The sequence below is a fragment of the Aptenodytes patagonicus genome, chromosome 1 (assembly GCF_965638725.1).
Source record: "Aptenodytes patagonicus chromosome 1, bAptPat1.pri.cur, whole genome shotgun sequence".
NCBI classification, from domain to species: Eukaryota; Metazoa; Chordata; class Aves; order Sphenisciformes; family Spheniscidae; genus Aptenodytes; species Aptenodytes patagonicus.
In genome coordinates this window covers 103,028,210-103,052,789 of record NC_134949.1, presented here as the reverse complement: position 1 = coordinate 103,052,789, position 24,580 = coordinate 103,028,210, and the positions used below count along the sequence as shown (strand labels likewise).

At 45.6% G+C, this 24,580-nt stretch overlaps 2 protein-coding genes and 1 long non-coding RNA gene across 8 annotated transcripts in view; 2 read left to right on the top strand and 1 right to left on the bottom strand.

Annotated features, from left to right (window-relative positions):
- Nucleotides 1-911, top strand: part of GABRR3 (gamma-aminobutyric acid type A receptor subunit rho3) — a 33,333-nt gene extending 32,422 nt beyond the window's left edge. The window contains exon 9 of the mRNA XM_076351090.1: nt 575-911. Within this exon, the coding sequence (XP_076207205.1) occupies nt 575-877 (303 nt within the window). The 3' untranslated portion in view covers nt 878-911. The remainder of the gene's footprint in view (nt 1-574) is intronic.
- LOC143166594 (uncharacterized) lies at nt 685-5,979 on the bottom strand. Its single transcript, XR_012996423.1, has 3 exons — nt 5,894-5,979; nt 4,785-4,861; nt 685-754 (listed from the first exon to the last, which is right to left on the bottom strand). It is a non-coding gene; the product is annotated as an uncharacterized LOC143166594 (long non-coding RNA).
- On the top strand, nt 5,968-24,150 carry RIOX2 (ribosomal oxygenase 2). 6 transcript variants are annotated; one of them, XM_076351059.1, is made up of 10 exons: nt 5,968-6,041; nt 9,741-10,176; nt 11,542-11,661; nt 12,889-13,017; nt 17,034-17,137; nt 20,251-20,353; nt 20,813-20,978; nt 21,496-21,584; nt 22,380-22,490; nt 23,838-24,150. In XM_076351059.1, the coding sequence occupies exons 2-10, from the start codon at nt 9,745-9,747 to the stop codon at nt 23,997-23,999; spliced, it is 1,416 nt and encodes a 471-aa protein (XP_076207174.1). In that variant the 5' UTR covers nt 5,968-6,041; nt 9,741-9,744; the 3' UTR covers nt 24,000-24,150. The 6 variants fall into 6 exon arrangements, with proteins under 6 accessions (XP_076207174.1, XP_076207183.1, XP_076207157.1 ...); XM_076351068.1 differs by lacking the exon at nt 5,968-6,041 and adding an exon at nt 6,604-6,622; XM_076351042.1 differs by lacking the exon at nt 5,968-6,041 and adding an exon at nt 7,806-7,958 and having other exon boundaries at nt 23,841-24,150.
- Nucleotides 24,151-24,580: the final 430 nt, after the last annotated feature.

The following is a 24,580-nucleotide window of genomic DNA, read 5'->3' as shown; positions in this document are numbered from 1 at the left end:
TTGTCCCAAGACCAGATGAATGACAAGGTCATTTTTAGAAGAGTCTGCTTGAAGCATAAACGTTCACAAATTAAACATTTGCTTTCTATGAAGCACTCACTTAAAACCTCTGCCTCAAGAATATCCCCCCATGTAAACTCATTTGTTGGAATATCACAAGGGGAAAAACAGAAAAAGGGTGCATATGTTGCTCACGTGATTTGATAATCACATCAAAAAACTACGCATGGAAATGTTTGAAGTACTTTCCCACATCTCCAGCAACGCAGACCTACAGGAGAAGCAGAGTTTGAGTTTTCTACTTCAGAAGCTGGGGCACATATTGCCAGTCAGAAGCTGGCAAATATCAGTCAGACAAGTGTGTTTTATCGCATGTATCCCCTTCCTCGCTCACGTCCTGCCCAAGGGGGCAGGCCCCAGAGATAGCAATACTGTGAGGTAGCCCCGTTCTCTGTATGCTCTCCACAGAGGGAACAACACTGAAGAGAAAGCTTGCTTTATTTTCTGTTTTATATATTTATAATTTACTAAAATGGCTCCTGCTAGATGCAGAATAACTATTCTTTGTTGCCAGGCTTCAGGAATGTATAGTATCGATGCAGTGCAAGCAATGGCTTTCGATGGCTGCTTTCGTGACACGGATGTGGACGTGGACCTGACTGCTTTCTCAGACCGCTGTGAAGAGAATGACACTCGGGCACGTGCAGCCAGCGTCTCCAATGCGGACACAACTCACATGAAGAGGAAGAGGTCTCTGAAGGGAAATGTGGGCAGGATTATTTTACAGAACAATCATGTTATTGACACATATTCCAGGATTATATTTCCCAGTGTGTATATTGTGTTCAACTTTTTTTACTGGGGTTTGTACATATGAACAAAAATCATTATAAGCTAGACTTTATTTTGCATATGAGGGTAGCATCATGCTTTAAAAATAATGCAACAGCAGTAGAGGAAAGGGTTAAAAGTTTCCGAAACTGACTTCTGCGTCACACCAAGGCTGGTTTGGTTAGCAGCAAAACTGTTAATGAAAACCTCTCATGAGTCCGGTTTCTTTTTCAATGGGACTTGTGCAATGCTTCACTGGGGCAACCTAATGCACATGCTACTACTGCAGTAGCGTAGAAGCAGTGTGCTCACTAAGGGAGCCCTTTGCCACACACCTAAACAGCAGCTCCCGCTCCCACCTGATGTATTATCCAGTCTCTATCTACACTCTAACCATGCCTCTTTAATCAGCCTTTCTGTTTGTTCTCCACTTGTGGCCCGTTTTGGTAGGCAATATCGGCACCGATCGTCTTCAAATAGCTCCTATCCTTATTTCACTTGCTGCATTTCGATTTTGCTAGGCAACCTGTATGCGCCTCAGCAGCCTTTGTCCTCGGATGGTAACTAGGGGGAAAGTGATTATGGCTTAGCAGTGGAGCAGGGACCAGCAGAAAGCAGGAAGCAAAGCTGATGGGGCTTTGTACGTTGTGCATCATCAACACCTCAAGAAAAACCCTCACCCTGGCAGCTGTCCCTGACTTTCCACGCGACCACTGGGAAGGGCCTCTATTTTGGAGAAATCTCGATCGCTAGTCCCTGAGGCAGCACAGGAACAATGTCCCAGACCCGATGCACGCAGTGTCTTACAGCCACCTCCCAGGTGGATGACTAGCGTCAGCTGCACAAGCCATGCCCCTCACGTGACACCCACACACCTGTGCCTCGTGTAGACCTGCTGTAATCACCTGCTTTCTGCATAACCGTTCATTTCAGAAACGTCGGCTTTGAGGCAGAGATTTTAGAAAACTTTGTCAAGAAAACAAACCAACCGTGTCTTCCGCAGAATCTGGTTCTTCTGCTTTATGTTGCATACATGAGCTTGGGGTTTTGCCCCCCTCCCTCTCCCTTTGGCTTCTGAGATTGAATCTGACAGTGAGGAGAAGCTATATATGCCTGCTTGCAGCATTGATCCCCAGCACAGTTCGAGATACCACACCGAGACACGCAGGAAATAAAAGGAAGCAGCTGTGCCAAAACAGAGCCATGTACAGGAACCTTGACGGTCCCAGATGAATCCTGCATGGAAATAGGTTCAGGCTAAGGAGGCTGAGTTAAGGATGTTCAAGGACAGAGACAAAAGCGTTCATAGCTCCAGAAAAGAATCAAGATTATTTTTGCGACTTTCCCAAATAAGGAGCATTTTCCACTTAAATTTCTTGGGTTTGTCTGTCATTTAATAAAGTGAGTTTGTATTTACAAAGTCAGTTCAAAGTGATAATCTGTGGTGGCAAAAAGTGTCACAAGGTAAATGCTTGGTCACTGCTTGGTCAAGATTAGGAAACGGGAATAAATTTGGAAGCCTGAACCCCTCTCTGGTTTATTTGATTTTCCTGCTCCAACGTCGTTTGCTCATAGCACGGTGATGTCTTTTACTGTATGCCTTTTACTTTTACTTACAAAAAGCTGCATTTGTCAAGCTCCCAATTACTGAGCCAGAGAAGCTGGTGACACGCTGCATGCCGGGTGATTGAAATCTGATGGAGCGAGCGGGTACTTTGGCAGCCAGTTTGCTGCCAAACAAATGATCAGAGCTAAGATGGCTTTGATACTCTTCCAGGAAATCCTGTCATGGAAAGCAGAACCGTACCAGGAATGACAATGCTGGGAACGTAAAGCCAAAGGACACGCAGGCTTTGGCAACAGCACACTAGCCCTCAAGCTGAGCACATGTGTAATATAGATATATAAAAAAATACTGTGACATCCTCGTTACTGCACTGCCATTATGGAGGCATCCTGCACAGATGTTCCAGATTGCCTGAGAAGATTCCATCTAATTGCTCCAGATGTGTGTGTCCTAAACTTTTCACATGAACTAACACAGCACCATTGTTTCCATATGATTTTTTTTTTTTAATCTGCCTTACAGGTAGAGGTATTTGTCCTGTAGCCAACAGCGAATCCTCAGCCTCCAACAGAAAAAATACCCATGTGCTTCTTGACCCAAACCAGTTCCCTCTTCCAAATTTCTTACAGGGTCTGCAGCAGCAGAAGCCCCACGGCGCAGCATGCCCAAGCCCCGTGTAGGCTGTCCAGCAAACAGGCCCACACGTGGAAGTGTGGAGGAAAAGAGATTCCTGCCTGCGTTTACCTTCCGGGCACATCCTATACGTGTGCCTGAGCGCTGCACAGCCTGCTTTGGTGGAGGAAACTGCTAGTTACTTTGCAACTGTGAATGTAACCATCGGCAAAATGTTCTCCCCACGGGGAGTACTACGTAGCGAGTTTTATTATGATAATGAAGAAGATGGCACGTTATGATGATGAAACTTAAGTGCATACTTTTACAGCCAAGCTTATAATTTCCATCTTCTTAATGCAGTGACGGGGATGATATCAGGATCAATTATACTTCAAGAATCTATTGCTTGTATAAAGAGTAAAAAATAACAAACAGTATTTAAATACATTATTTCTTGGTTAGAGGGCGTTAGAGGGCTGACCGAAACTCACACGACCCTCTTCTGAAGCTTGTGTTACCTTCCGGAAGGGGGCGGTAATAAATACTGTTAGTCAGTTTGACTAGACAGACTCATGGAAGTCTTTAAAAAAAGTATTCACCAGCGTTTCCCATTCCTGTTATCTGTGGCTGGTTTGGCAGCCAGTCGGATGTACGGGTTTCACGTCCCACAGCATCTACTAAAAGTTAAAACATCACAGCCGTTATGTAAATACACACTTGTCTGTGTATTCATCCCGGTGGTACTCAAGCAGTTACGCTGAGAGCACTTTGTGGACTTTTGGAACAGAAATAAGAGCTTGTAATGGTTTCTGTGACCAGCTGAGGTGCAGGATGTGGCCTCCCTATTTTTAGCGTCTGCTGCTACACCCGTCCGTACTAAGAAAACATCCTGTAAGTGTTAGCGTAGGTGATGCAAACTTTTAAGTCTGGAGAACTACTTCATTCTTCAAACCTTTATAGTTCTCATGAAAGAAGTAAGCACGATTTCATGCCAGTGACCTGTTTTTCAGAGAGCTACAAAAATGTATGCCTTTGAATATCCCAACTATTGGTGAGTGTTTATGCTAAAATATTCACAATTTAATAAAATTTGCAGTGTCCTGAAAGTTGAGTGACGTCATGATGAACCGAGTCAGAATTAGAAAGCAGAGAATGTCTTCTTTTTCTTTGAAAGTCACAGCCCAATGAAAGAAAAACGCTTTATAAAGTTAAATTTTACTGATTTGTACAATTAGGATAACTTTACGCTCACCCCTGGCAAAACGTCTCTCCTGGTAACCCATCCACATGCCGATTAATCCGTGTTTCGTGATCAAGTGGCCACGATGTCTTGGTCAGCTGGTGACCAACGCGGTCCAGGTGGTAAAGGAACAAGGACTGAACAGGGTGAGCAGCGTTTGCCGCCTTCTCTCCTCCATCCCCTATTCCTGTGTATTATATTTTGCCAGTTTCTCTGGTCGGCACGTGGGAATTTGCTGGATGCGTTCATGAATGCAGAACCCACTGGAATCACGTAACGTTTGTTCCGAAAGGTCCAGTTAGTGCCAGGGAAGCAGGAGTTATTACTGTGTGAATAGCAACCACACCGCAAGGAGGAACAGGACTGCAAAACCATTTTCTGTAAAGGGAGGGATCCGAACAGGTATTCTGGGTGTGAAAGGCTCTATTATTTCCCTCCATGAGCTGTTGACAGAACACAGTCCCCGCTCTCATCTGCCACTGAAAGGTCCTTCTAGTAACGGACTTATGCCCAATATAAGTTTCTACTTACATTAGCCGTGCACTGTAAGGCTGCTGAGGTTTCCAAAATTCACCTTTTGCTGGCAGTTCTGCTTTGTATGCTTCAAGCTATCAGTATGGAAGAACAAAACTTTAGCAAAACCGAACAATTTTTCTGCTCTTTCGGCCAATGTAAATTAAACCATTAATAGGCATCTTTAATAAAGGTAACTAAAAATACTTCTAGAAGTTTTCATGTGCTCAGTGAGGATTCTAAAGATTTCTTCAAGGGAGCCTCAGAAGGGCTCTGGAATAAGATTTTGGTCCAGGAAAAAATAACGCAGCTAAAGCCCAGGCACTTTTGTGTGTATGAAGTAAAATTTTATACAAATATTTTATACAAATAACACAGGGTTTTATGTTGTATCTCCTAATTTAATCAATTTCCTATTGGTTTCAAAAAAAGGGGTATTTTTCTCTCTCGCACATACACGCTAACTAACTTGGGTAGATGAAGAAGAAACAGTTCTTGCACAGACTATGTTTTCAAGTGGTGATTGCTTTAAAACTTTCTAGTTTGGGAGTAAAAAGAACAGGTTGACAATACATCCTCTCCACTAAGCGAGGTTAAATGGCGTGAAACACCGGGCACCGTCACTGGCTGATACCAGTGAATGTTATTCCTGCTCGACATCTTATAAGATGTCTCTTTCTTCACCCTCAGCAAGCCTTGGCAAAACGTTAACCATTGCAAAGCGCGTTTCGCCACGAGCGGGGCCGGCCGGCAGCAGCCGCCGCAGCCGGCCACGCGCCGGAGGCAGGGGCGCGGGACCCACTCCCACAGCCGAGGCCTGCGCAGCCCGCACGGCCCGAGCCGGGCCGGGGGCGTCCCGGTCCAGGGCACGACGCGTCTCCCCTTGCCTGGGGGCTCCTTCCGGCGCCCCTCGCAGCTCCCGGTCGGCTTAGCGCCTGCTCTCCGGCACCCTCGGGCACTGGGAGACAGGCCCGAGCCGTTCGAGGAGACCCCCGCTGCCGGCTCCCTCGGGACAAGCCCCCAGCCCCTGCGCCGCCCGCGACGCGGCCGGGTGAACGGGACGGCTCTTACGGCGCCCGGAAACGTCGCCCCCCGCGGCACCCAGCGCGACGGCCCCCCGCTTTCACCTCAGACCTCCAGCGGGCCGCCCGCCTGACCCAGCCCGGCCACCCGGGGGCGCCCGCGCCGCTCCCCGCCCGGCTCCGCCGCCATTTCCTCCCGGCCGCCGATCACCTCTCCCGGCCCCGCCCCGCCCGCTGCGGCCCGCGCCCCCGGGTGAGTGCGCGCGCGGGGAGCCGAGCCCGCGGGGTGCGTGGGGGAGGAGGAGCCCTTAGCCGGGGAGAGGGGGTTGACGGCGGCGGGGGGAACGGGCCAACCGCCGCCCCGCCGGGCTCGGCGCCCCTCTGGGATGCGGGGAAAGGCGTCCGTGGGTGCGGGGCGCGTTGTGGCAGCGCCGGGCCCGGCGGCCTCGTGGCCGGCGCTCCGAAGGAGCTAGAGCGGCTTCGGCACCGTCCCCCTGCCCCAAGGCTCGTTAAATCGGGGCCCCGGCAGCCGCGGAGCACGGCCAGTGTCGCTCGCCGGGCGCCCCTCGTGGCAGCCCGGCCGCGCCAGTGAGGCTGGCTGGGGGCAGGGAGCTCTGGCTGCTACCCGCTGCGGGCACAGGAGCACAATTTTCTGCGTGGTTCCCTTCTGGAAAAAGTTTAATCGTAGCCCGGTGTGGCAGTGCGGTGAGGGGGAGCAGCGGGGGCTGCGTGGCCTCAGAATCGCTGTGGCCGTCTTTCTATCCCATTGCTTTGGAGGGAGTTGAGTCCCCCTGCAGTTGCTGGGCCAGTTTAGAGGCCTGAACTCATAAACAGGTACATGCGGTGTGCGAGCTGAAAAATACTGATGTAAAGTAATTGTCTCTGTCTGAGGCAGGAACAGATCCGTTCTGTTGCTGTGGTTTTTTTCTCTAGCCCTGCCGAGAAGGACTTGGGGGTACTGGTGGATGAAAAGCTGGACATGAGCCAGCAATATGCGCTCACAGCCCATAAGGCCAACCGTACCCTGGGCTGCATCAAAAGCAGCGTGGCCAGCAGGTCGAGGGAGGTGATTCTGCCCCTCTACTCTGCTCTGGTGAGACCCCACCTGGAGGACTGCGTCCAGCTCTGGGGTCCCCAGCACAAGAAAGACATGGACCTGTTGGAGCAGGTCCAGAAGAGGGCCACGAAAATGACTGGGGGGCTGGAACACCTCTCCTGTGAAGAAAGGCTGAGAGAGTTGGGATTGTTCAGCCTGGACAAGAGAAGGCTCTGGGGAGACCTTATTGTGGCCTTTCAGTACTTAAAGGGGGCTTATAAGAACGATGGAGAGAGGCTTTTTACCAGGGCCTGTAGTGACAGGACAAGGGGCAATGTTTTTAAACTGAAAGAGGGTAGGTTTAGGTTAGATACAAGGAAGAAATATTTTCTGATGAGGGTGGTGAGACACGGGAAGAGGTTGCCTTGAGAAATCATGGATGTCCCATAATTGAAGTGTTCAAGGTCAGGTTCGCTGGGGCTTTGAGCAACCTGATCGAGTAGAAGATGTTCCTGCCCATGGCAGGGGGTTAGAACTAGATGGTCTTTAAAGGTCCCTTCCAACCCAAAGCATTCTGTGGTTCTACAGTTTTAATAACTAACAAACCACTACAGAACAGCACATTGTGTAAATGTGCAGCCGCATCCTGTGAATAGTACATATCTGAATTTAACTTTGTTAAATACAGTGTGAGTGAGCTGAGAGGTTGATATGGTGGATTTAGGTCTGGGATTCAAAACTGGTAATTCAGACTTGGTTGCATTTGTGTTGCTGGCATTTGGGGATGTCAGTTGTAGATCTCAGTGCTGGCAGCATCTTGAGATGTTGATAGCAACTGGGGACTAATTTTCAGTCGTTTTTTAAACATTCCCTTGCCTCATAGAGAACTGTAGCTTGCTGCAGCCAGGAATGTCGATCCTCTCAGGAAGGTGGTGATATGGATTCCCTTCTGCAGGACTAAGGTGACTGCGGGTTACTCTTGAGGTACAGGCTGTTATAGGAACTACTGATGAAACACTCTGCCCAGGAGTTAGTGGAGCAGCGAGGGTGTCCTGCATACTGCTGCAGAGGAGAACTTAGTACTGCGTGCAAATACCAGAACTGGAATTTTAAGTTTCATGATAAGGGATCTGTGTAAGTAAAAGCATCTTAATAAATGAGAGCCATTACTTTTGGGAGTAAAGCTGTCATTTTTACTTACAAATGGAAGCATCAGCATGCTCTAACTCCTTATGCGTTGGCTTTGCAAACTTGCTCAGACATGCCCAGAGTCACTTTGAGTTGGCCAGCCCAGACCTAGCAGGCAAACTGCGGTGCTACAGGACTTGGTGCTAGCTCATATAGGATACTTAACTCAGCTTCTCAGGCAGGCTTTTACTGCTGCATGGCGCTCAGGGCTACTCTGGGGGATGAAATGCTGGTGCAGGCTTAAAGTTAATGAAAGTATGTCTGCACGTACTACGGTGTTACACCTGCCATTACTTGATTTTTGTCCTAACTTTCTTGAGAACTTGGCAGATAAACCCTTTGTGAATTAACTTCTTTATTTTTACATAATGATATACGAACACGCTAGCTACCTGGAAAAACAAAGCTTCCAACTTTAAACTTAAATGTCTGCACTTTGATGAAAGAATTCTTTTTATTCTACATAAACCACAAACTTTGAGAGCTCTGCAGAGACGGAAGCAGAACCTAATAATTTTAGTTTTTGGTGTAGTTGCATAGCATCAACAGAAAGGCCTAACAATGTTTCCTCTCTTCTGTAAATGTAGTTTTGCTAAACCTGGCCATTCAAGATACAGTATGGGAACCCTGACAGAGGCTGAGATGTGGGCCACTGTCACTGCATGGTGAGCATCACTAGATGCCTGGCACTGCCACAAAACGGAGCATAAAATTGTTCGCAGGGCCTGAGACCTCAAGCGGGTGCCCTCACTTCATGTTCCTAAAACCTGCTCCACCTACAGGGGAGTCTGCTCTGGGTTTTTCTGTTTCTTTGGGAGCTCCTGCCAATTGAATCATACTTGCCCACTGAACCTGGTTACATATTCCTTCTTCCCTCACAGCGATCCATTCTTTCACTTGGCCTCCCTCTTTCTGTACCCCATTTCCGTGTGTTTTCTGTTCACTGTATTCTTGCATAGCCCTTAGCATGTGCTGTTGGACTGGTGTCAGTCTGCTGCAGTCCCCTGACTGCAGTAGCTGCCTTCTCTGTAGGTCCTGCTAAAGCTTTAGTCTGGTAACTGTACAGCTGTGTAGACACTGGGTTTATGATGTGTAAGCCAGCTTGAAAGGAAAGCCTTCCTTGACACACACCACCCTACCCACTGCGTTTAACTGGTTGGGTTCTGCTCTTGAAATGCCATACATCCTCCTCCATCGTGCTCTGGCTGGGAAGTCATTGGGAAGTCTTCATTGTGGTTTTTTTTCCCAATGTTAATGCATTTCAAGGAAGTGTAATAGAGTACAAGCTTCTGATCCTGTCCCCTCTCTTCACCCCCTTTGCATGTTGCCATTAAATCTCTTAAAGCCAAGTTAATTTTTTAATAATTTGCAGGTCTTGCTACAGACCTGCCACAGGTTCTTTGTGCGGGTGGATTCCTGCATTTGTAAAGATCTGTTATGTGGCCATTGGGTTTCATCATGTGTTTTTTAGTATAAACTCAGCTGTGGGATTTGAGCTTCTGTGAGCAACGGCTCCTAGTAGAGTTTGCTGAGGTTTGAGAGAGGATTAGAGGCCCGCTGTGGGCTTTCCTTTTTCTGCTGCTTGGAGCAAACAGCATCTGGAAGCAGAGCTGTTCCCAGCGTGCTCTCATATCCCACTGGAGAAGGCAAGTGGAGCTGCTCTGGGCCCATGAGCTTTTGAGATTGTGTTACTGGTTGACTGTTTTGGTTCTCTCTCCTCTTGAACAGGAACATGCCCAAGAAAGGCGGGAAGCATGCTGAAATGGGAAAAGCGATGCAGGCACAGTGCAAACGAGCAAAGGTGGAAGCAGCTTGTTCTCTGTCAGTCATGAGTTTTGAGAGCCCAGACAGCCTCTTTGGAAGCTTGATCTCTCCCATCAAACAGGAGATGTTTTTCAGGGAGTATTGGGAGCAAAAGCCACTGCTCGTTCAGAGAAATGATCCCCTGCTGGCTGCTTACTACCAGTCCCTGTTCCAGTTGTCAGATTTGAAAGAACTGTGCAGCCAGGGTCTATACTATGGGCGAGATATAAATATCTGCAGATGTGTGAATGGAAAAAAGAAAGTTTTAAATAAAGAAGGCAAAGTGAATTACATGCAGCTGAAGAAGGATTTTGACCAGAAAAAGGCAACAATACAGTTTCATCAGCCTCAGAGATTTAAGGTTGGATTGTTTCATTGAATATAATTGATGCATGTTTTATAATGTGGTATACTTTGCTTGAGTCATACTAGATATAGCTTCGTCTCTGTCCCCAGTAAATCCAGGGGAAGTAGCTGACAGCGATGACCTGTTGAAATCTATACCTGAACTGTATTAATTAAAACATGGTTTATACTTCTGCACTGCCCATCATGCTTCAGTGCTCTGCAGTAAGAACAAAATCTGATTCATGCTATAATACTAAGCATTCCTTTTGAAAAATCTGCTTTGTCACATAAAAGTTTAGAAAAAACTAAATGCACAGAATTGATGACTATGCATCTGTGTCTGCTTAAATTATCCCTTCTGCCCCACTGTTTCCTTGTGCAAATAGTGGCTCTTGTACCGCTTTCTTTTAATGGAGGGCAAGGTGTGAAACCATGTAAAATATTTCCAGGACACTCCACTGTTTTTGTCAATGAATTGGCCTTGAATTGCACCACAGAAGCGGTGCACCACATTTTAGCTGAGTGTCCTCCCTCTTTTGTTCGTTTTGATGCTTTTGCAATCCTCATGTATTGAGAATGAGGCAGTGGTGTCCACACAGTTGTGTAAAGGACTCGGATGCTTAAAGGTACTTGGATGTCCTTTTTCGTCCCATGGTGTCAACACAATTTAATTGTGAAGTGGTCCGTAAAGACCCAAATACACAGCTGAGTCCCAAGTATAGTGTCGCTGGCTGATCTCAGCTCAAGTGTAGCTGTAATGGCCAGGGGCATCTGCAGGTGAAGTTGAAATGTTGCATGGCTTACGCTGAAATCTAGAGCTAGAGCTGAACCTACATTAATTCTGGTTGAAGTTGCACTTGCGCAGCTCTGGTAGTTGGCATCTTCTGATATGAGAGTCATCCCTTGGTGCATCGTCTGTCACATGTTAGATGTGGATGAATAAAGTTTGTTCTTGAATATGCCCAAACAGTTGGAGTCACTAGAAAAGGGTCTCTAACCTTTGTATGCTCTCTTTGATGCTAGCCTATATAATGCAAATCCTGCATGTGTTTATTGTCTTAAGATGTTTTGCTGTTTGTGGGATGATGGGTGGTTTGTTTTCCTCTGTCTAGCCTTGTTTGTGTGTTTTTGCAACCTATAAATGGCATCAGACTTCTTGGCTTACCGATTACCTTCACGGCAGACCTCCTTTGCGTCTGCAGTGCTTGCTTTCAGCAGGAGCACTCATACAGAGCATCTGCCTTCCCAGCCTCTGTCTCCCTGTGGGGATGTGATCGTTCACTAGAAAAACCTCCCAAGCGATGGGGAGGCTGTGGGCTGGGTGGCAGCCTGGCTTGGGTGAGCTCTTCAGTAGTAACAGCATCATTTCTTTTTAAAGGAGGAGCTGTGGAAGATTCAGGAGAAGCTGGAGTGCTACTTCGGGTCTCTGGTGGGGTCGAACGTTTACATTACTCCCCAGGGGTCGCAGGGCCTTCCCCCTCACTATGATGATGTTGAGGTAGGACAGCTCAACCTTGTTTGTGAAACTGTGCATGGGCTTTTGCTAGTGGCAGTGGATACCTGTATGTGTGCTTCCCACCCCATCCCCCCCCCCCAAATAACTTATTATAGAAAAATGTTTTTTCCACTGAAAACTTGTGGTAATTGGTTGCAAGTGTTTCTTCATAGTCGTTTTTCCTGTATAATTTTACTGAAAAAGTACTAATAGTAATATCTAATGGTAATATCACGTGAACTGTGCTTTCCAGACCCGGTATTTTCATTAGATGAAAAGAGAATTTGTTTTCCCAGCTGCAGAAGCTTTCTAGCACCTTTTTTTCATTTTCACTTCATTCAGACCCCCAAGGATCTAGAAGTCCTTTTTCTGTTACTAAGTTCTTGCTCTTTCTTCAACGAGGCAGTGGAAGCAGACTGGTTGTGCTGGTTCCCGTTTGCTGGTCCTACTGTTTTCAAGAAGTTAGTGGTATGATGTCGTCCTGTGGTCCAAATGCATTTTAAATTAGCTTCTAAAAGAAACATTCAAATAGACACTGCATTAAAAAAAAAAGTTGGGCTATCCCACTTAAACCAAAACAAAAAAACCCCTTACGTGTATTTTTTGCTTTTTATTTTTCTTCATTTCCATTAAATGCATCTGGAGTTTCATTTCCCTTATGCTCGTTGTTCAGCAGCTCCACAACCTGCATCTTTTGGCGTATGTCATCAAGTCCCAGCTCACAGCATCCCCTAGATGTTTCTGATGCTCTCTTTGTCAGTGAATGGTGATAAGACCTCTCTGACCTGATATTTTGAATATCTGTGTGGCAGACATGACTTTCAAGTGAGTTGTCTAGCACCTATTTAAGTTACTGCAGAAAAACAGGGATTTCCAAATGCTTACCTTAGGACAAAACAGATCACACTTCACAACTCTTCTCTCTGTTGTCTCTAAGTAGAGCCTAAAGAAGTAGTTCAAATGTAAATTTCTGCATTGTGGACATCTAAAAATTAATGTGAGAGGAATCCTGTTTGCTGTGCTGTGGAGTAGCTGAGAGCAGGGAAGGTGAAATCTGTTTCTTCTTGTCAGAAAAGCAACCTGTGTCGCTTCTGTTTGCTTTCTATCCCTGACTTCTGGTATTGTTCTACAGACTTTCCAAGTAAGAAGACGACTTAAAATTTCCGATCAGTTGGATGTGTGAGGGGCAGCAAGGCTTCCTCATGCATTTGGATTTATGGTCTTTTGCAGGTGTTTATCCTTCAGCTAGAAGGCGAGAAACACTGGCGACTCTATAAACCAACGGTGCATTTAGCTCGGGAATATAATGTTGAATCAGAGGATAGGATTGGGAATCCCACACATGAATTCATATTAAAGGTATTATAATTGAATTGCTTTACCTGGTCTGGGCTATGGTTGCCAGAAAAGTAGTCATGTTTAAAATGGTCCTTTTCTTGAAGATGGTATTCTGAATGATCGTGGTGGTGAAATTGAGGGGAGGGTTGGCACACAAAACACTGTGAACATGAGAAATTTGGGTGATAGTTGTCTAACCTATCCTTTTTCAAAGGTATCCTTTGCTCTAGTGTTTAAATAATGGACCAAGAAACCAGTTATTTCTGGAAATTCTCCCATATTCTCCAAGTTGGGCACCCTGACTTCTGGATCATGTTTGTGGAGTTGTGTGCAGAAAAAACATTGGGTTTATATATGGTTATGAAACATTTTTATGCTTTTACATGCTGTCTATAATCAATCGGGCTAATCCTTCTATGCACTAAGACTTACTGCTTTACCGAAGGTTGTCACTGTTCTGGTGAATTCGATTTAAATATTTATCCTTGGCTGATAAACAAAGGCATGAACTAAACCCCACATTAACTTGCTGTATTAATTGTTTTTTCTTTTTCCAATCCTGAAAAACAAGTGTTTGGCTGTTTTTTGTTATTTGGAGTACAAAGAGCATTTCATGAAGATTGATGAATACAGCTCCCTTGACAGCAGGGCATCTGGTACTTGTCCCGTTCTGTTTTACACGCTTGTGCTTTCGAAGCGTGTTATTTATCCAGCAGACAGGGCTGCTCTGTGTCGGAAGCCTCATTAGTTTCTCTGCCTTGTGTCCTGTCTCGGGGCCTCTCTCTGCAAGGTCTCTGCTCTTCCCGGTGTTCAGACCTGCCTTTGGGTGTAGGTAGTTTAGGAATCGTGTGACACATTGGATAAGATACTGACATCACTAGCTGTGTAGTCTGACAGATGGTAATATTCAATTGTCATGATGTATTGGGTGATGCGAAGTCTAGTAAATTACAGTTCCTTTTTTAATTTCTGGAACATTTTGGGCAGGACTTCAGTGCCTTTGATTTTTATGGAATAGTGATGTATTCCACAAGCCATTTACTGACGTTGGTGGAGTGAAAATACTGGCCTCTGAAAAGGGCTTAAAAATTATCTAAGTTTTTAATTTATTTTTCTTCTGTTTGATGTTCTTCACTTCCCGTGACCCATTTCTTCGGGTGGCCACTGTCAGATTTTGGTTGTCTGTCTGGAGCTGTCTCTGACAGGGATGCTGTCAGATGACTCTTATTTTCTCCCTAAACATCTTTCTAGAATATTTCCTTTCTCCTTTTTTGCATTTCTGTCTGCTGTCTGCCATCCTTGGGCAATTTAGAACAAATGGACCAGTTAGAGAGTATATTGGTGGTGGTCTCCCTTCCACCAAAAACCAGTAGCTGACTGAGAGCAAAGGCACGCTGTTTTGTGTATAAGGTCCCAAGCTGCAGTGTATCTTGGTGACACTGCATCAGGCTGTGGCCATGGCTGGTTTGTTACTGATGTCAAGCACGGAGCTTATTTGGTAGCTGGCTATCTAGCCTTCGTCATGTATGATTTTCCATTTAATTTGCTGGTACTTCTCCCTTTTCTGCTCCTCCTTCTTCCAATTCAGAAGAAAGTGATCAGATCTGCGTTGTCTCTTGTCAAATGCTCTGTCCTGCCCCAATCTGGGTGTTGCCACCTGCAGTCTGTGAGGATTCTGATTATTTTAATTGAAGAGTGTTGTGCTTGCTGGTTCATGTGAATGGTGTTGATGAGACTACCCAGCAGATAAGAGGAATAAGAGTTGGATTTTGCAGCAAAGACTGCTTTGGAAAATCATGATCCTGGCTTAGAATCATAGAATCATTGAGGTTGGAAAAGACCTCTAAGATCATCGAGTCTAACCGTCGACCCAACACCACCATGTCCACTAAACCATGTCCCTAAGTGCCTCATCTACACGTCTTTTAAATACCTCCAGGGATGGGGACTCCACCACTTCCCTGGGCAGCCTGTTCCAATGTTTCACCACTCTTACAGTAAAGAAATTTTTCCTTACATCCAATCTAAACCTCCCCTGGTGCAACTTGAGGCCATTTCCTCTCGTCCTATCACTAGTTACTTGGGAGGAGAGACCGACACCCACCTCGCTACAACCTCCTTTCAGATAGTTGCAGAGAGCGATGAGGTCTCCCCTCAGCCTCCTTTTCTCCAGGCTAAACAACCCCAGTTCCCTCAGCCGCTCCTCATAAGACTTGTTCTCCAGACCCCTCACCAGCCTCGTTGCCCTTCTCTGCACACGCTCCAGCACCTCGACGTCCTTCTTGTAGTGAGGGGCCCAAAACTGAACACAGTATTCGAGGTGCGGCCTCACCAGGGCCGAGTACAGGGGCACCATCACTTCCCTACTCCTGCTGGCCACACTATTTCTGATACAGGCCAGGATGCCATTGGCCTTCTTGGCCGCCTGGGCACACTGCTGGCTCATGTTCAGCCGGCTGTCAACCAGCACCCCCAGGTCCTTTTCTGCCAGGCAGCTTTCCAGCCACTCTTCCCCAAGCCTGTAGTGCTGCATGGGGTTGTTGTGGCCAAAGTGCAGGACCCGGCACTTGGCCTTGTTGAACCTCATACAATTGGTCTGGGCCCATCGATCCAGCCTGTCCAGGTCCCTCTGCAGAGCCTTCCCACCCTTGAGCAGATCAACACTCCCGCCCAACTTGGTGTCGTCTGCAAACTTACTGAGGGTGCACTCGATCCCCTCGTCCAGATCATCGATAAAGATATTGAACAAGACCGGCCCCAAAACTGAGCCCTGGGGAACACCGCTCGTGACCGGCCGCCAACTGGATTGAACTCCATTCACCACAACTCTCTGGGCCCGGCCTCTTAGTGGTAGGCACGGGGTGCTACAGCATGAAATAATTTCTTTTGCAGACTAGTTTGTCAGCACTCTGGTAGGTATTCAGGGCTCTTACCCTTCTCCTATGTGACCCTCCCTCCAGTTTGTTTTCTTGCTGGGGATGTGAAACACAGCAAATGAAGAGAATTCAAAATACTCTTGGTTAGCGTAGTCCCTACACTGGTAAGGAAGGCAGTTTATTAATGGCAGAGAGAGGCTTGCTTCAGAACAAGTAAATCGTACATAGCTGATCTATGATGCTTTACAGCTTGTTATAAATGGGTGAAGAGACTTGGTCTTGCCAAGTCCTGTGAGAAGCCTCATAATCTAAAGAGACCTTTCAATTCAGTGAAAAATCAAGTAGTATTCACTTGAAATATATTTGCGTTAGACAGTTTGGTAGGCTCTTAGAAGTACGTGATGTGACCAAATTTAAGGAACGGTAAAATTAAAATGGAATCCAATTTCATCATTGTTGCTTTGTGAATTTTCTCTTTGACTGTGCTATCCAACTATGTAGATGTTTATAGGAGAAGCTGTAAGTAAACCGATTTTTCCTTCTTGGAGGCAATTTCTTGCGCTTTGCTCTTCTCTCTTATCTTGACTTTGCTAACCTAAATTTTTATCAGTGTGGAGATTTAATTTAGATAAGTGAGAAGAAAGATAGGGAGAAGGAAGGTTGTACTTGTCTTTTAAGTGTTTTAACTGAAAATTTCAGTCAACAGTATTGTAACAGATTACTGTCTTTATAGAATATTTGGCTTTTCTTGTGGAATACTGGCCTTTTCTTTCGACGTGATCTGACCAAATTCACATTGCACTGCTCCTCTGCTAGCCCGCTGTGTTGTCAGCAGGTTTACCTCAGCTGCTTCTTTGTTCCCTTTATGCAGCTGAGTTGGAGTGTGTGTGTTCTATAATGTTAAAAGCTTGCTTCGTGTTTTCAGGCAGGTGTATAGTAACTATTGACAGTAAGTTGGAAAGTTTAAGGTATTGGACTTCCTGGCTTAAGAGTGCTTTATTTTATGTTATTAAAGTGTACAATGGAGGATCTCTCTATTTTGTAATTTTAAAAAATATATGTTGTCAGTCTCTCTTCTCAGAGAGTATTTTCTCTATTTTGACTGCAATAAGGTTTGACCAGGTGCCCTAAATATATCAATTCTTTTTCATTTTCCTGCAGCCAGGTGACTTACTGTACTTCCCAAGAGGGACTATTCACCAAGCTGACACTCCTCCTGGGATCTCCTATTCTACACATGTGACAATTAGTACCTACCAAAACAAGTAATTATTCTTTACTTTTTTTTTTTAGTATGGCTTTTCTGAAAATGGCTTTCCTCTGCCAGATGATGTGCGTGAATAGTACAGGCCTGAAACCAACGTTTCAAAGAAGTGATGTCCTGTTTCGTAATTAAAAAAAACCCAAACAACCAAAACCCACCCTGTAATGATCTCTGCTTAGCTCTTTTCTGTGTTCATTCTGTTTAGTCCTTGTGTGGTTTGTTTTTCTGTGAGTAATACAGGGATAGGGCATGTCACCTTCCCCCCAGAGATGTGGTGACATGCTGTTAGTATCAGAATCTGAGCTAGTGTTCGGGGAGCAGTAATTGAAGTTTTGGGGTTTGGGGGAAGGAGGGGAGCGAGACCCTTCTTGTTTGAAGCCGCCTGTTTACCAGGTTTTTGTGCAGCAAGCTTGATTGCTTTGTCATTGGGTATTTTATTACTTACCAGCTGTAGACTTTAATGTGGAAGATAATGTTACAACTGCAAACTCACTGTAGTGTTTAAAAAATCTCTCACCAGTGGCTGAAGTTACTGTTCCTTTCGTAACCCAGATAAAGAGTCACGAGTTACTCCTTTCATCGTGTTTTCTCCTGTATTTGATAGTCACCTGCACCTATTCTGACAGACTCACTGCAAATTCTTCCTTCACAAATATTTTTCTACTTATCTGTGGTTTTCATCTCCTACCCCGTGCATGCAAGTCAGATTTCCTTTGACACACATCTGATCCTTGTGCCCACTGAAACACTGTCATCACACAGGGAAGTGCTGTTGCCACCTAATCAGCCTCTCAGATGCTGGGTTTGGAGTCATTGACCTGAGTTAGGAATTGGGAAGGATTTCTGTTAGCCACAAAACAGGGCAGAACAAGTTTGGGCACGTTCTAGATGATTGTAAGATGAATCTCTAACCACCAGCTGTACCATTCTGGAAGCCCAGGATGTCAGTGCTGCTGGTAACTCTTAATGTGGCCAGTGCTCCAAGTTGGAGAGAGGGTTAAGATGAAGCCACTCAAAGATGAGTCTTCATAAAAGTTGGGTTCACCTGATTTTAATTTTACACTCATGTTCTATTCTTTTATTCAGAAGGGAAAAAAAAAAGCTATTTTCTGTAAGCATTGACTGCTGTGGCAAAGAGTGTTTGACTTCATTTGTTATGCAGGAGGCAATATTGGTGCAGAGCCGCTTTGGCAAGTTTGATGGCACATTCAGGGTGATCAGCAGTGAGTGGCCTCCGAAGAGATGTCCTGCTCCTCCTCCCTTCCCCTGCCTTTTTTGTCCCACTGATTCCTTGTGTTGACCTGGCGCTTCTCTCACCCCTGGTTTAGTGAACTGAACAGACAGAAGAGTGACACTTAGAATAAGTGGGTGTTTGGCTTGTTGATGGAGGCTGGGCTGGAGTGATGTTTTACAGAGCAGTGTGCAGGAGTCCTCCTGAATGCGCAGAACAGGGTTTGTCCAGCTTGATCCGTGCAGTTATTGGTTGAGTAGTGCTGGGGAGATGAGAATTCGGTTCGTTGGAACAGGGTTGCTGGAGACCTGACAGGCCTGTGTGGAGTCAGTGCAGTTTCTCCATGACAGCATAAGCCAAATGCCAGCCCAGTGAGTTACTTGAGAAGCGGTGCTGTCAGGGAGCGTGCTGTTTTGATTTGGCTTGTAGATGGAAGTATGGTCTGGAAACATTTCCTTGGAAAATTGAAGAGAACTCCTTGAAAATAGCTGTCCTTATTTTGGAGGATGTTTGGACTCCTTGTGACCGCTCTGGAAGCGGCACGTGCGGAAGGAGCTGGGAGGGGAGGAAGTGCTGGTGGAGGTGGCGCTTTCAGGGATTTTTAGGCACCAAGACAAAAGGGACTCCACTGTGTGCTGGAGGACGGTTCCTCTGGGCCAGATTCCAGCAGGCAGAGAAGTGTGTGTGTGTGTGAGTTCATTATAAGCAGGGCAGTTTGGAAAAGCAATGAGTAGATGAAGATAGTTGCTGACAGGTGGAGACCGGGGGCAAGAGAAGGGAAGCAGTAAGAAGTAGATGATGTCTATTTATCGGCCAGAGTCCTTCCCTCCCAGTGTGTAGCAGACAGTGGAACACTTGAGTGCAGACGATTAAAAAAAAAAAATGTAAACGAGACTATAACAAGTCATACTTTTTTTTTTTAAACTAAAGTAGTGTCTAGAGATCAGTGCTGAAAACAGGGAGTGCTGAGGGAGAGCAAGAGCAGAGGGTGAAGTGTACGTTGGAGGACAGGCCCCATTCTGCTGCCTGCCCTCGTTGGGTGGGAATCTGCTGGCAGCCTTGGATGCTGGGCACTTGCCCTGGTTGTTTGCCCATTAAACCAGCCTCTGAGGACGTGGCAGGGAGAGGGGTCACACGTGGACAGGACAGCACTTTTGCGTGAGCGGCACGCCTGTTCCCGATGAGGTTGACTCAAGCTAGGCAAAGAAGGTGCAGGCAATAGTCCTCCCTCCCCTCCTCTAGTTTATTCTTACAATTGGGGAACAGAAGCACAGAGATCAAAGGCCACTTTTTTTTTTTTAAAGCGTGTAGGCTAAGAATGGGGATTTAACACAAACAAGACACCTACAAGGTGCCTGTTACGTATCATTAAAATCCCTGTAGAGGTATGTAGGGGTTTTGTTCCTGGGGTCATAATTAAGTTTGTAGCAAAGCTAAGAACTGATGGCATGTTGGATTTGATAAACCTGGGTACATTACCTCCTTCAATATAAGTGTCTCAAAAGCACGTTAAATGACACAGTGCGTATGTGTGTGAGGTTGGATAGTAATGGTCCCTGTGGGAATTTCTTCATTCAGTGAGGTCGGCTTTAAGCTGAATCCACTGGTAAATGGCAAGCACCTGAATCGGAACAATCTGGACCCTCCGCAAGCCAGTTCCTTCTCTCTGTAGGAGTGCCACTGACCTGAAGCCAGCGAGGACACACATACAGTTGAGATGAGAGTGAGCTATTGCATGAGACTACAGAGTGGTAATGGAAGGGCCAAAGGCACAAAGTAAATTTGGAATTGGAGCACTACGTTTCCAGCCCTTGACATCAGTTGTCTGTTTTATTGCAGTGCAACTATTTTAGTCATTTATTTTTTTTCTTCCTGTTCTTCAGCTCTTGGGGAGATTTCTTACTGGATGCAATTCCTGGCCTTGTGTTTGATACAGCAAAAGAAGATGTGGCGCTGCGGACAAGCATACCAAGGCAACTGCTTATGGTAAGTAGGTGGGACTAAGGGAATAATAGTGCATCCAGCTGAAACTTCAGCGCTGAGGCAAGTATGTATCTTGTTGATCTGCTCTGAAAGCTCAGTGCAATGGCACCATCTTGTCTAGCAGCACAACCGCTTCTAGTGAAGACTTCAGGATGACTGTTCTGAGGTTTGTTCCACCTGAAGCAGTACCTAGTTCATTGCACTGCCTTTCTTTCATATCACAGTGTCCTTGTATGGCTTGTTTCCTTCTGAAAGTAATGGTATTTGCTTTGGAGCTGTCAGGCAGGCATAGTTCCTGTCAGGCCAAGCTTTTGAATCTTTAAAAGTTAGCAAAGCTGTAAATTGTTCTGTGACCTCTTTATGGAGTGTCCAGAATTTCACTGCATTACTGCACGTCTCTCTCTTTAGGCTAGTCTGTTTAGCTTGAATTCATGCGAGAGCGACTCTTGTGTGAATATTTAGCAGGTGGATATAGCTGACTCGACAAAAAAACTGAGTAGCCTTTTGAGAAAGCTTGCAGACCGTCTGGAAAACACCAGAGAACTGAGATCATCTGACATGAAGAAGGATTTCATTATGAACCGGTTGCCACCTTGCTTGGGATACGACTCTGATCCTTTGACTCCAGGTAGATTTTTGGAGCTACCAAAACTGGCTGATGTGATGGTAGAGCTGTTGCTAACTCTGCCTCTTAAGACTTTGTTATTTTATGGTAGGCAAAGATTGTAGTCTAGCATCAGCTTCATGTTTTGCTAGGCTCTATGTGTGCATGTGCGCACCTCAGTTGGTTAATTCTCTGCGTCTCTAGTGGGAGATGACACGTCTCTCTTAGAGCGCAATAAATAAGGTTATGCTAGACTGAAATCAGCAGCTTTAATAAACTACTAGGTACTGAGAATGTTTAACTGGTAGAATTTGTCCTTATGCTCCAGCTTGCTATTACAGCTATTTGTAGACTGTAAAGGTGAGAGAACTAAAAAAACCTCTCTCTCCTTCCCCTCCACCCCAAGTTTGGGAACATGTGGGTGTTGAAATATAGGTTAATAAAAACTCTAGCCGCAAGAGAGCGGGTTGTGCACAGAGGGCTCAATTTGCACTGTTCGTCTGGTTTTCTTCCTTTCTAATGGAGAATTTAATTTTCTTAGGTGGGAAATTGCCAAAAATAGATAGCAAAATCAGACTGCAGTTTAGAGATCATGCTATCATTACAGTGGAACCAGATCAAGAGAATTCTGTAAGTATAATGAAGCCCCCCTCGTATGCTTGGGGTGGGAGCGTGGGGTATGCGAGTTGTTGCTCTGTTGTACTGGTCTAAAAGGGTCATGCAGTTATACTTAGTTGGGTCCTGCATCCCACTAGGGTTTGTTAGGGATCACGGGGTTGTGGTCGAGCCGTAATGTGGCACATTCCTGCCTTCCGGAGAGCTACAGAACTACATTGAGTCTGTGATTCTGCATGGTAGGTGCATGGCGTTTGTCTGAGGTTAGATGGGATAGATCGTTACAGCTGCTAAATGGCCTCTGTAGCTCTTGAGAATGGATTTTTTTTTTTAAATTATTATTCTTTGTATTTAAGAGCATGAATAAGTTATAAAAATAGGTTCCCTCAAGAGAGGGACTTCTCTTGGTTGCTGCTGCTCTTGACTGTGGTTGCATTTAGTCTTCACTTCCGAGTTATCTTTGTACCTAAGTGGGTGCCAGGGGCGCTACTAAGTTGTTCCACAAAACAGATGCTGGCATCTTGGATTACGTTGTGTTCAGACTACTTCTTATCTGTGAAGGTTTATTAGTATGAAATTGCTTTTTGTTGTCTTAATTTAAAAAAAGGGGGGGAAATGGGACGGACTATCTTGTACAATTTTTTTTGCACGAGTAAAATGTTTCCCTCCAAGAAAAATATACCGTAACTTTCTGATTTTTCTCCTCCATTTTGTTTGTGTCCATATTGCTGTACGACTGTGTAGGTTCTGAGTCAGAGGAATTTGAGGGTGTGGATCATATGTAACTGTTTTCTTCCCACTGTCTTGTAGGATGAAATTCGCAGAGAGATGGTTTATGTGTATCATTCTTTAAAGAACAGGAGAGAAACTCACATGATGGGGACAGAAGATGATACCACTAGTGAGGACGGCACATCGCAGGTTTGTTGCCACAAACGCACAACAAAAGCTACATTGCCACGCTGGGTTTTGCTGCGTTTGTCAGAAGAGCTTGACTGAGCTGGTAGCAGGGGCCTGGGTTCTGCTGTGTTCCTCGGCGCCCAAAGCATTTCTGCCCATCCCCTCAGTACCCAGATGAGCTGAGGCTGCAACACAGAGGCAGTTAATAGTAGAACCAAGTAATGTAATCATCTCATGCTTAATTAAATGTTTGAGATGCTAACAGGATTTCTTGTGCACACCTTACGTCCTAACTAGCAAAGCTACTGGAGTGGCTAGAAGTGTCTCTTACTGCGGTGTCCTTGAGCACATCCTTCATTAAGGCTACTGGATGTGCTAGCACATGTGCAGTAGTAGCAGGGATCACTGCGCCTCATGCGCCACATTTATGCCACGTTGAACCCGTGTTAGAGTCTGTATCCACTGGAACATACTGCAAGATAAGGGTGTTCATTTTAGGGTGGGGTGGGTCAGCATTGGGAGTAAAGAGTTAACTCTTTTACTGAAATTTAAGGAGGGAACTTTCTGTATTGTTCACGAGGCTGCAGATGGTTCATCTCCATTCTTACTCAACACGTACAATGTGCTTTTGCTCGAATCATAAATACTCCTGAAGGATGGCTGTGAGCTTTGGAACTTCTTGTTCCACTTTATGATAGTAAGACGCTCTATCTTAGGCCTGTGACCCGAAGCACTTGAATACAGGTCTGCACAAATACACCGCAGAGGCAAAGCAGAACACAGCCTGTTCTTGCCTCAGTAATTACAGCAAGGCTTTCTGCCTGGCAGTTATGTACCTTTTAAGGTAAATCTCACTGGTCCTCTAGAGTAGTGAATATGGGTAGCTGAGGTTGTACGCTGGCACCTGTCCAATATGCACAAATCCCGGAATATACCTTCTGCCCTAAAAGACTCCAGCCATGGTAATGGAGGTCCTCTGTGGTTCTGTCAAACTATGTCCAAAGACTGCATGCGCCAGACAGAAAGAAATGTATATGACTGTCCAGAAATAATGGGTAGGGTTAGGCAAGAGTGTAAATTTAAAGTTATTTCATTCTTCAGTGTGGAAACCACATGAGGAAGCCACACACCTTAAGCCTCCCTCCCTACCTCATAAGGTGTGCAAGAACATGTAAGAGATTTCAGCTATTTTTCTACTAAGAAAGGTGGCGGGATAATACGGCATCTTTTGGAGGATGCTGTCAGCACTGCCAGTGTGATGTGGGAAAGGAGGCCACACCTGCTGATCAGTACCTACAGCCTAACACGCTGTTGTGCAATAAGTGACACCGCACTCAGCTGAAGGATTTTTTTTTCCCCCCCCCTCAGCAGACTCATGGACTGCGGTTTCCTTTGTCATACCTGGATGCACTGAAGCAGATTTGGAGTAGCAGCACTGTTTATGTTAAAGAGCTTAACCTTATCGCAGATGAAGAGAAAGAAAACCTTGCCTTGTCGTTATGGACTGAATGTCTAATTGAAGTTATTTGATGCTTTTGTGAATTAGCTGCTCCTGTAAGTAGTATTTCTGGCCGTTAAGAATCTTTAGAGAAAGGCCGATTAAATCACTTTTTTATCCACCCAGCCTTTGGTTTGTATTGCTGTCTAACAAAGCATTGCAATATATACACTTTGCTACTTTCTGGTGCCAAATGTTACTTTTCTTTCCTTAGCTTTGGGAAAATGGGCATCGGGGGAAAACAGGTACGCTGCTCATCATCCAATGAGCCGCAGCCCCGTGGCTGTGGATGGATGAAGTCACTCGTAGTAACACCAGTGCTGTGCTATCCCCTTTGCTCTGGATATACGCCTTGATGTGGAGGACATCTAAAGGCAGACACGGAGCAGACTCAAGGACCTTGGGCAAAAACCAGTAACTTGTTTTTTCATTTGTAAAGTTCACCAGCAAGAAAACTCCTTTGTTTTGTTTGTTTGCCCCGAGAGAACAAACGCTTCTCAGCAAGAGCTGTGTATGTTGTTTCCCAAAGGGGTAAGACTTTGCCCAAGAAAACCCCTTTCCTCTCAGCTGCTGCTACCACTGGAATAAACAAACAATAGTATTTTTAACCCCT

Excerpts from the sequence above, each read along its gene's own strand:
- RIOX2 (XM_076351032.1), top strand. The coding sequence starts at position 7,834 with ATGAAACACTCTGCCCAGGAGTTAGTGGAGCAGCGAGGGTGTCCTGCA. Across the intron at positions 7,959-9,740 it reads TTTCATGATAAGGGATCTGT|GAACATGCCCAAGAAAGGCG; the intron begins GTAAGTAAAAGC and ends CCTCTTGAACAG. Across the intron at positions 10,177-11,541 it reads ATCAGCCTCAGAGATTTAAG|GAGGAGCTGTGGAAGATTCA; the intron begins GTTGGATTGTTT and ends TTCTTTTTAAAG.